The sequence below is a fragment of the Lissotriton helveticus genome, chromosome 1_2 (genome assembly GCF_964261635.1).
Source record: "Lissotriton helveticus chromosome 1_2, aLisHel1.1, whole genome shotgun sequence".
Classification (NCBI taxonomy): Eukaryota; Metazoa; Chordata; class Amphibia; order Caudata; family Salamandridae; genus Lissotriton; species Lissotriton helveticus.
Window position 1 is genome coordinate 163,218,032 of NC_136058.1, and position 12,172 is coordinate 163,230,203.

The following is a 12,172-nucleotide window of genomic DNA, read 5'->3' on the forward strand; positions in this document are numbered from 1 at the left end:
CCCTAGTCTCTGTAGGGAAATCACGCAGGGAGCTAGGACCTATGGAAGGAAAACCTATCACCTCCTACGCCACCCTAGTCTCTGTAGGGAAATCACGCAGGGAGCTAGGACCTTATCATCAGGACCTATGGAAGGAAAACCTATCACCTCCTACGCCACCCTAGTCTCTGTAGGGAAATCACGCAGGGGGAAGGAAACCTAAAATAATCACCTAGGCAAGTAACATTTAGCAAAGGCAATTAAACATCAACATTCCTCTCAGCAGGTCACTTTTAGCAAAGGGAAATAAAAGAACAAGGCACTACCTAAGCAGGTCACTTTTAGCAAAGGTAATGACACAACCAATCCTCTAAGCAGGTCACTTTTAGCAAAGGGGATAAACACATAAAGAATTACCTAAGCAGGTCACTTTTAGCAAAGGTAATAATAAACAAGAATTGCACATGTAACATTAAAACACATTCAGAGGTGCAGGTTAGAACTTTTGCGCAAGAATCATATAGCAAAGAAATCACAATGCGCAGGGTGCATGTAGCACAACACTCAAAATGTCCCTCAGGCCAACTGGCCTCGAAAGGGGCGGAATGCCCTGAGTCTCAGTGTCAGGGAGGTCTGCGCAGGCAGCACAGACACAAAAGCCTAAACGTAGCAACTGTCCACTAAGTGCTGGACAGTTGTAAATATGCACTGGGCAAACGTTGGAGCCAGGAGGGCTCAAGGACCAAATGGGCAAGGAGCCTCTCAGGGGCTCACCAAGCAAAAATGTGCCAATAGAGCTCAGCGCTCTAAATAATGAATATGCCCCCAGAGCCTCTCTCAGGGCTCTAAACGATGTGGGCAATGAAGAGCCTTTCTGGGGCTCATAAACAAATAGGGCACGAGAGCCTCTCAGGGCTCAAGGAACAAAGGATGGCCCCTCTAGTTGGAGTCCCTCACGGGGGACTCAGGAATCAGTAATGCCCCCAGGAGCCTCGGGGCTCCAAACAGTTACAAGCGCTAGATCGCGCTATGGGGGAGGGGCGGACACCGGCAATGTGTCCCGCGGCCCCTCTCCCTCCTTTCAGGCACTCACCGGGTGTCTCGCTGCTGGAGCAGCGCGGGGCTCCTCACCTCACTCGGGAGCCTCGCAGACACGGGAGCAGACGTCCTCGGTCTCCCGCCTGGCCTCGTCTCCTTTCCCTCCGCCTGACTTCCGCCGGGGCCGCCAATGGCAGCGCGGCCCTGGAGGTCAGGAGGCGGGACTTCCGGGTCGCAACAGGCAGCGGCCCGGCAACGGATTCCAATGCTCCTGGGCTGCGGCGGTGAACACGGGACAATGCCGGGTGGGCACCGGCTCGTAAACAAATAAATACCACGGGGCAATGCCGGGTGGCACCGGCCTTCAATTAATAAGATAAAGCGAGGTGGCACTCGCTACGCCAATAAATCGGCGAAATCGGCAATTCAGCTGCAATGCCGGGTGGGCACCGGCAAGGTCAATAAAGCGCTCCCAAGCGCTCAGGGGCACAGGAGAGGCGCGCTCAGCGCTTAGGAAGACAAGCAAAGCGCTATTGAGCGCTGGGGCATGAGGAAAGCGCTCCTAGCGCTACAAATCAAAATCAGGGTGCCTCCAGGCACAGGAAAGCTCCAGCAGGGACTGGAAGCAGGCAGAGGGGCAGGGCAGGGCCAGAGCCAGCACACTGGGTCTCCAGGCAGGGAGACAAGCCAAGTGGCGGTCCTCTTGGCCCCAGCAGCAGCAACAGCCCCCTCTGGCAAGGATCCACAAGTAGAACAATTTCTGTGGGGACACAGCCCCATATTTATACAGAGAATTCCTTTGTTAGGAGGTGCAGGGTGGGGGGAAACCAGTTGCAGCTGGCTTGGGAGTACCCTTGATGGCCCAACCACCCCTTTCATTCACTGGGGAGGCTTGGGTCATTAGACAAACCACAGGGGGGCGGAGCCAGCATTGTGTGGGGAAAAACCCAGCCCATCCAGGACACAGATCTACTCCTCCCACACATCACTCATGCTGATCTCACACTCACCACCGGGCAGACCCATCCAGACTTCCTGGAGCCTGGCATGCCAGCCAGCTCCAGCCAATCACGCTCCACTATCCTCACTGCACACATACATCAATGTCCAGAAGTAGCACTTCCCTTCTAGACACATACATCAATGTCCAGAAGTAGCACTTCCCTTCTAGACACATACAAGCCGCACATACCATTGCGCAGCATTCATTCCCACGAGTTCATACATACTAAACTCGAGCTTGCACTCCCCACACATCAGGAACTACCAGGGCACACGCATTCCCCATGCATTCCTATGGGAGGGCAGGCCAGCCATACTACACGCACGCACTTTCACTCTGGGACACAGGGAAAAAGTGCGCCAAGACCCAAAAATCACTACACAGGGTCACAAACAAAGGCAAAAAGATTCGGGGTGAACCTGCCCTAAGGCCCAAGTCTAACACGACCCCCTTCCAGCCAAAACACAGGGCAGACCGATCACCACCGTGATGGGCTTCCCTGCTTGGGGCGATAAAACAAGGACGCGGGCCCACAACTGCAGGGACACCCTCCTGTTTGACGCCACGGTGAACCCCTAGGGTTCCTTCTAAAACTACTATAGGGACTAACTGGGGTACCCCACTGATACTCTCCAGCTGCCCTCGGCCAGGACCAGGCCCTAGGCCATCCAGGTACCACTGGATCCTGCCTACTCATAAAGTGGGGGGTAGTAACCCCTGGCACATAATAGCCATGCTCCACTCTTCCTGTCTGCAAGACAGGGCTAGACTGCCACTGGTTCTCCAGCCTAGGGTCTACAACCTTAGGTGGACCAGGAGTCTCAGGGAAGGCTCTCCTCCCCTTACCTCTTCTCCTAGGGTTCCTCCTCCTCCTGCGAGGGGTCCCCTCTAAACAACATTCTCCCAACCTAGGGTTTAACCCCTCAGGTGGTACCGGGGTCAGAGGTGGGCTCCCCCACCCTCTGCACCCCCTTCCAGAGTCCTGCTCCCTCCCAACCGGGGCGGTACTTCTGGAGAAAGAACTGGTCAGGACACTGATTACAGTAGTCCCACCCTTCAGGTCAGGCTGATCCTGAACCTGGCCATCCAACCTCTGGTCTAAAACCTTCGGTGGAACCAATGCCTGGCACTCCAGGACTTCTGGGGATTCACACACCATCCCCAAATCACTCCTTTCACTGGACTTCTGTACTCTCCCTCCTGGAGCGGTACTGCCAGCTTCTAGGACCATAGAAGCTCCGCTTACAGATGCTCCAGGTTCTCTACACACTAGGAGATCTCCCTCAAGTGAACTAACAGGCAAGTCTAGGTTCCTTTCCTGGTGTTCCCTAAAGAAACCATCCAGGCTCTGTGACAGGGCTTCGGGCATCTGGGGACTCTCGGTCACACACTCACTACCGCTCCACTGAGACAGGCAGTCAGCCCCTACACCCTTCTCACTAACCAAGGACCTAGCTGGGCTACTCTCACCCTCCTCCACCACACTGGGCTGAAAGACACCTGACCCACTATTGTTGGAATCACTCACTAGTGACTCAAAAGAACCTCTCGCACTGTCCCATCGGTCTGCTTCCTTTGCAAGCTCCCAAGGATCAAAGGTCAACCCCAACAGGTGTTGCCGCAACTCCGGCCGGCAATGACTGAGCACCTTTTCCTTGAGAATTAGACAAAACAGTTTGTCAAAATCATGTTCCGTGGGAACCTCTAACCACTCAATCAGTGCACACTGACAGTCCTCTGTAAACTCCTCCCAAGACTGGTGAGACAGTTTCCTACTGTCCCTGAACTGCAACCTATACTCCTCTTCTAGGGAAACAGGTACCATACTCGGGGAACTGGGAGTGGGACTGTCCACACTAATATTTAAAAAGCTGCCACCACTGGACTCCACCCTCCATGGGGAATCCAGACAATTACAATTGCACTCAGGGGATAACCTACTCTCCCTGAACAAGGCCCTCTCTTCCCTCCTATCCAACCACTCCTCTGGGGACAGGGAAAGGGATGGGGCGCTGGTACTGACACTGGACTCAGCAAGGGACTCCCTACCTATGGGGTCCTCACTATCTGCTGACATCCATCCACTGTCATCCTCATACAACTCACATTCTTCAGGGCTCTCCACAGACTCACCATCCTCATGACGTGCGGCCCGGGCCCTATCTCTCTCACTGTACTCAAGATCCCACTGACCCTTTTGCCATTGGATCAGGCTGTCCCTAAGCTGGGACTGAGTATCCAACACACTCACCTCCATGCCTCCCTCCTCACAGAATCTGACCAGCTCTGACCTACTGTACCTAAAAAGACAACAGAGATCAAAAACAGGCTCCATTTTGGCGGACGTTCTCAAGAAGAGTTTGACACAGGGAACCTGGGGGTCTGAGCTTACACAGGAGTACACAATTACACAATTCAGCAAGATTCCTATCTCAGAACTTGCACTCCACTGTCCAGCGTAACACACACTCATTCACACACAACCCTCCCCTCGGACTGGTAAGGCAGTTTCTACCACCCCTGATTATCTCAACCTGACCACTAGCGACACAGGTACCAAACTCTGGGAGCAGGGCGGGGAAACAAGGTACTGGACAAAATACAAATGACACCTTTCAGGAGAAGCAAAACTGAACTTCCCTAAAAAACAATAATCCCAAAAATGTGGTTATCTAAAATTGCAGAGCTTTGAAGTGTGGCCTGTCGCCACTGTGGTACAACGCAAACGCAAGTCCAATCCGCACCGCTAGCCACCAATGTTAGAAACGGGACCTCTGGCTGGCCAAGGCTTGCGCCAAGGTCAGTCAGGGATCACCATTTCCAAGGTCAGGGCAAGGGAGTCACACACCAAGATAACCCCCGCTCACCCTCTAGGTAACGTGGCGCGAGCAGCAAGGCTAATCTCAGAGGCGATGTGTAAAGCGTTTGCGCGCGCACCCCAGCGACAACAACCAAAGGCCCACCACAAAGGAAACTCCACACAAGGTTATATCAAAAATAGCCTTTGTATTATAATAATAAGAACACATTAGATAACACACACACTTTACAATGTGCCAACAGGCACGGGCAAGATTTACAAGGGATTATGTACAGGACAGGGCCACCTGGACCACTGTCAGGGGTATGCACTTGTTAGAAATAATACTTGTAGGTATAACACTTTAGCACATAAACATACAATGACTGTAACACAGAAATAGTAAATGTAGCATACAACCAGTAACTACTGGTAAAGGGAAAATACCTCCTACGCCACCCTAGTCTCTGTAGGGAAATCACGCAGGGAGCTAGGACCTTATCAGCAGGACCTATGGAAGGAAAACCTATCACCTCCTACGCCACCCTAGTCTCTGTAGGGAAATCACGCAGGGAGCTAGGACCTATGGAAGGAAAACCTATCACCTCCTACGCCACCCTAGTCTCTGTAGGGAAATCACGCAGGGAGCTAGGACCTTATCATCAGGACCTATGGAAGGAAAACCTATCACCTCCTACGCCACCCTAGTCTCTGTAGGGAAATCACGCAGGGGGAAGGAAACCTAAAATAATCACCTAGGCAAGTAACATTTAGCAAAGGCAATTAAACATCAACATTCCTCTCAGCAGGTCACTTTTAGCAAAGGGAAATAAAAGAACAAGGCACTACCTAAGCAGGTCACTTTTAGCAAAGGTAATGACACAACCAATCCTCTAAGCAGGTCACTTTTAGCAAAGGGGATAAACACATAAAGAATTACCTAAGCAGGTCACTTTTAGCAAAGGTAATAATAAACAAGAATTGCACATGTAACATTAAAACACATTCAGAGGTGCAGGTTAGAACTTTTGCGCAAGAATCATATAGCAAAGAAATCACAATGCGCAGGGTGCATGTAGCACAACACTCAAAATGTCCCTCAGGCCAACTGGCCTCGAAAGGGGCGGAATGCCCTGAGTCTCAGTGTCAGGGAGGTCTGCGCAGGCAGCACAGACACAAAAGCCTAAACGTAGCAACTGTCCACTAAGTGCTGGACAGTTGTAAATATGCACTGGGCAAACGTTGGAGCCAGGAGGGCTCAAGGACCAAATGGGCAAGGAGCCTCTCAGGGGCTCACCAAGCAAAAATGTGCCAATAGAGCTCAGCGCTCTAAATAATGAATATGCCCCCAGAGCCTCTCTCAGGGCTCTAAACGATGTGGGCAATGAAGAGCCTTTCTGGGGCTCATAAACAAATAGGGCACGAGAGCCTCTCAGGGCTCAAGGAACAAAGGATGGCCCCTCTAGTTGGAGTCCCTCACGGGGGACTCAGGAATCAGTAATGCCCCCAGGAGCCTCGGGGCTCCAAACAGTTACAAGCGCTAGATCGCGCTATGGGGGAGGGGCGGACACCGGCAATGTGTCCCGCGGCCCCTCTCCCTCCTTTCAGGCACTCACCGGGTGTCTCGCTGCTGGAGCAGCGCGGGGCTCCTCACCTCACTCGGGAGCCTCGCAGACACGGGAGCAGACGTCCTCGGTCTCCCGCCTGGCCTCGTCTCCTTTCCCTCCGCCTGACTTCCGCCGGGGCCGCCAATGGCAGCGCGGCCCTGGAGGTCAGGAGGCGGGACTTCCGGGTCGCAACAGGCAGCGGCCCGGCAACGGATTCCAATGCTCCTGGGCTGCGGCGGTGAACACGGGACAATGCCGGGTGGGCACCGGCTCGTAAACAAATAAATACCACGGGGCAATGCCGGGTGGCACCGGCCTTCAATTAATAAGATAAAGCGAGGTGGCACTCGCTACGCCAATAAATCGGCGAAATCGGCAATTCAGCTGCAATGCCGGGTGGGCACCGGCAAGGTCAATAAAGCGCTCCCAAGCGCTCAGGGGCACAGGAGAGGCGCGCTCAGCGCTTAGGAAGACAAGCAAAGCGCTATTGAGCGCTGGGGCATGAGGAAAGCGCTCCTAGCGCTACAAATCAAAATCAGGGTGCCTCCAGGCACAGGAAAGCTCCAGCAGGGACTGGAAGCAGGCAGAGGGGCAGGGCAGGGCCAGAGCCAGCACACTGGGTCTCCAGGCAGGGAGACAAGCCAAGTGGCGGTCCTCTTGGCCCCAGCAGCAGCAACAGCCCCCTCTGGCAAGGATCCACAAGTAGAACAATTTCTGTGGGGACACAGCCCCATATTTATACAGAGAATTCCTTTGTTAGGAGGTGCAGGGTGGGGGGAAACCAGTTGCAGCTGGCTTGGGAGTACCCTTGATGGCCCAACCACCCCTTTCATTCACTGGGGAGGCTTGGGTCATTAGACAAACCACAGGGGGGCGGAGCCAGCATTGTGTGGGGAAAAACCCAGCCCATCCAGGACACAGATCTACTCCTCCCACACATCACTCATGCTGATCTCACACTCACCACCGGGCAGACCCATCCAGACTTCCTGGAGCCTGGCATGCCAGCCAGCTCCAGCCAATCACGCTCCACTATCCTCACTGCACACATACATCAATGTCCAGAAGTAGCACTTCCCTTCTAGACACATACATCAATGTCCAGAAGTAGCACTTCCCTTCTAGACACATACAAGCCGCACATACCATTGCGCAGCATTCATTCCCACGAGTTCATACATACTAAACTCGAGCCTGCACTCCCCACACATCAGGAACTACCAGGGCACACGCATTCCCCATGCATTCCTATGGGAGGGCAGGCCAGCCATACTACACGCACGCACTTTCACTCTGGGACACAGGGAAAAAGTGCGCCAAGACCCAAAAATCACTACACAGGGTCACAAACAAAGGCAAAAAGATTCGGGGTGAACCTGCCCTAAGGCCCAAGTCTAACACGCGCTAAGCGTGAATATCTCCAAAAGCTAACACTTGCCCAGGAGCAGTTCTTAGCCATGTTATCCAATGGGAGGTGGATAACATGGCTAAGAGCATTTGCTCGATAATGCATGAATATCGCGGACTTTTCAGCGATATTCATGCATTGCGGCCGTTTTTTATCGCATTTGCGATAAACCTTGCTAATAGCAAGGTTTATCTGCGATAAAAATCGCCGATGTGCGGCGATAATTTTTGTCTCTAAACAAGTTAGAGACAAAAATTATCTCTATTGGTTGGTAATATGCCCCTTTGAGCTCAGAGGACATTCCGATGTTGATGGTTCCCCAAACAAAATGCTAATCACTCAATGATTAGAGATTCTTGGGCTTGCGGCCCAGGCACTGCAACCAAATAACAATTCAACTCTGGTACGTGCAGTCTTTTGACATTCATTGTTCCTACTATTGTATCCGTTTCTGCGTCAACAATGTAAGGTCTATTGAATGTGAAGTACAAATAAATATATAAAACTAACTAACCTTTTAATTGTCAGTGTCAGCATCTGAATCAAATGAATATTCATAAAGACAAACCTTCATTTGGGGAAGACATGTTTTAAGATTACTTTCAAACTTTGCAAGTAATCCTCTTATCTTATATACAGTCTGCAAGGGAATGTGTTTTAAACTCCTTCTTAGTCTTCTTATGAACACACTTTGCCTCACACACATATAACTACTATTTTTATTGCCCAAAATTGTTAATATATGCCATCTGGATGGGTGTATGACTACCCAGTGCTTTCGCTCACATTGGCGAGTTTCTTACAATAGTATAGATGTTTTTGCATTCAATCTTTCACCATGCTGATTGCTATATTGCTCTTGCAAAGGCCTTACCCAACATGGTATTGCAAGTTTACTAATCAGATTTTTATTCAGTCTGATAAGTGATGGACTTTATTTAGAATGACAGATTGTGTTTCTAATCAGACTTGTGCAATTTTTGCAGGCTTACATGCTTTAATGTCCAACTGTTAAAAAACTATTTATCATCGTTCTAACCTTTGAACCAAATAAATAGCACTCACCCTTGTTCAAGAGGTTTGTGGATAAGATTAGAAAGCATTACACATTCAAGGTGCTACATATTTTTTCTGTTGGGTGTATATCTTTTTCATAGGTTTTCTCTTAATCGTATTTGATTTTTAGAAACTTGGATTGTGGGCATCCATAAGCTCGAGGCAATTAACGGTGCTTAAAGCTTGCAATCATTATGCATATTCCTTTAACCTCGTAACTGTTGGAAATTACAATCTTCTGCATGGTGCGCCCCCAGATTTCTGCCTTGACTTACTTTTGCTGGCAAAAAGATAAGAAAGGTTCTGCCATCTTGCTTTGGAAGAGAGGGGCACTGTGGCTGTAGAAATCGGTGCACATTACTCTGCTAACCAGTGGTAAAGTATCTGTGCTCTGCCTTTCAACATGAGGAAATTGGAATACCCATTAATGGCATATTTAACCTACCCGTAAGACCCATATATATGCACAAAGTGTGCCCAGGGCCTCCAGGTTAAATGTCCCCAGTGGGCTGCAGTAAGAATTGTGCCACAGACTGCAGTGACAATGAAAACATGACTGCCGGGCTACTATTTGTAGCCTGGTTGTGCCATGTTACAGCTGAAAATCTGACCTGTCGAAATAACCCATTTTGACAGGACTAAATCTTCCTTTTTAAATTACTAATACATCACCCTCAATTAAGCCTTACTGCCCGTAAAGCAGGGTGCCTGGTATTTAAAAGGAGGACATGTAAATGTTTACGGTTAAACATATCCTTACAGTGAAAAGCCCCCAAAAGCAATGTAGCAGGGTTGGCTGTTCCATAAGAAAGCAATTAGATACAATATTACATTTAATAATGTTATCTCTGGCTAAAAAATGCTACAATATTAATTCTTGAACTTTATTATTTATTATAAGCCTAATTCAGTGATGGTAGATTTGTAATAAATATTTTGGAAAAGATACTTTTTAAAAGTTCCCTCGCTTTTCCCTGCCGGACCGAGGCCATTTGCACGAGATTCATTGTCACCTAACATTTGAATAGCCCACTTAATGAAGTGTGAAAACTGCCCCCAGAGCAAGACAAAGATCTGTATTTTGGGAGCTGTTTTCTGTCCTCTGGCAGGATGATCCTCTCAGCTGTGCCCAGAATTTTGATTAACTCAAAAGAAGCCTACCCTGTCACAGGCAAATCTTATCTGACACCTGGTGTCTTTCTTCATGACCCCCGTCAGACAGTCACCAATCCCAGTGGGAGAGGAGCTGCCCCCAGAACTGGGTTAGAGTGACCGCAGAGGAAGGGTTTCTCATATTCCTGGCCAAAGAGATGCACTGCCTACCTTGGTGACAGAAAAGCTGTCTTTATCAGTGGAGGTGTGAAGACAGTATTCCCTGTAAATGGCAAACACATGCTGTGGTAATGGTCTTCCTCTGGGACTCAGCTTTATCGGCTTCACGCAAGATGTAGCATCTGCAAAGTGAGAAGTGCGCTGGCAGTAGGTGGGACTGTCTCTGGCAGAATCTCTTGCGATAATCTGGGTGAAGGTCCTCTCCTTACAAGTGGTCAAGTGGTACTCCTTATATACTAAATCTTATCAGAAATTTAATTTTCTGACATAAGTTTAGGAATGTCTGGCATAGATTATGTGCATCAAGGTATGTGTCCCATACGTTTCCTCATGATAATATAAGGTAATAGTAAGACAATGCAGAGTACACTGTTTAGGTTATATGTTTGTATTCGTTCTTATTTACCGTTGACATGGTGAAAAGTAGACGTATGGCGAATGTCACATATATATCAATAATCCCAGTTCTTAGAAAGATGGGATCAGACAACATCTGCTTTACAAGGGTTCTCCCAAAATCGAGAAAGATGGCAACGTCCATTGTCTGAGATTAACAAGATGTTGACCTCCATTATCCAATATGGAGTCGAACCTTAGGGGCTTTACATCGGTGTCCCTGTGCCAGGCAGCCCACTGCTTTTCACTGTGCGCCAGCATAGCCGGCGGAACATTAATTGGCACACATTCATAGGGATCCCCACCTGTAAATGAAGTGGAGAAACTTCACTCTGCTCTCAAACTTTCAATGACACCCTCATGTGTACTCATAAAAAAATAATGTAAAATCAGGATACTCTAACATTACACTTGTACAGTGATCTTGTTGGTAAAATGTATAAGCAATCGACTTGGTGCATATTTTTAGTAACTTGTTTCCTCCATTTTAGCCCAGACCAAGAAATCTTCAGTATGGATTGAATGAAAATCGGTCTGCACCATTTTGTATTATGCAGGTCCAAAAAAGGTTTGCACTAGTGCAAAGTTTATACCCACAGTATTGTCAGTCATATACAATTGAACCTTATTACCCACACTAGTAAAGTAAGATAGCATTATGAGCACTGAAATATTCGATTTTCATGGAAGCACATTAGTACAAGCTTATCTCTTTGGCCTTATCAACAAAGGTTTATTGCAATATAAGTATTGTGTCACACAGTGTGCGGGCCTTTGTCGTAACTGTATGAAGATTAATAACATTGGATGAGGATAACGTACCATATACAAAATGTGCTTCCTTTTATATTTTATGTCGCTTGATCCTCTTCCTCTTCTTCTTCATCCCCTTCATCTTCTTCCTCCTCTTCCTTTTCTTTAGAATTACCTCTTTTTTTCACAGAGTTGGAGATATCAAAGCTGCCCTCAATATCTAGAACCTGCAGGTGCCTGAGCCCTTCGAAGGCAGCTGCCTCCACAGTTCCCACTTCCAACATATTGTACCTTTTGAGCAAAAGTAGAAAAATTGCAAATATTACTCACAGTCCGAAAGAACACGGTCACAAATGCATTCTTCATTATGGCACATTGCTATGCTGTGTACATTGTTTAGTGCTTCACATCACTAGGGTTAACTAGGCTCGCTCTTTTGCCTAGCTACGAGTGATGGATCTTGCCTGACTAGAACGACTATGTCAGGGTCTATTAGATGGCTTTTTAATGCTTTTTGATACTTGTGTACCCTAGGCCAGCTCACATAACAAGTCTTCATAGAAGTGTGTGAAATGTTCTAATTTCCTTTTGCTTAATTACGCAAAAGTTTGGAAACCTTATGTGAAATGATGTGATATTACACAAAATGCAAATCTGGCACACAGTGCTATATTTCAGCTCAAAAAAACAACCTCTCGTTATTTTGGATGCGGGGATACATTTTGTGCAAAAAAAATAAAGCTGAAAACACAAGTGCTGTGAACAACAGCTGCTCGGTTTCTGTTCATTGTTGGTGTTCC

At 48.5% G+C, this 12,172-nt stretch overlaps 1 protein-coding gene across 1 annotated transcript in view; it reads right to left on the minus strand.

Annotated features, from left to right (window-relative positions):
* The window catches only part of PODN (podocan), a 385,969-nt gene that overhangs the window by 3,877 nt on the left and 369,920 nt on the right, over positions 1-12,172 (minus strand). The window contains exon 10 of the mRNA XM_078673459.1: positions 11,442-11,663. Within this exon, the coding sequence (XP_078529585.1) occupies positions 11,471-11,663 (193 nt within the window). The 3' untranslated portion in view covers positions 11,442-11,470. The remainder of the gene's footprint in view (positions 1-11,441; positions 11,664-12,172) is intronic.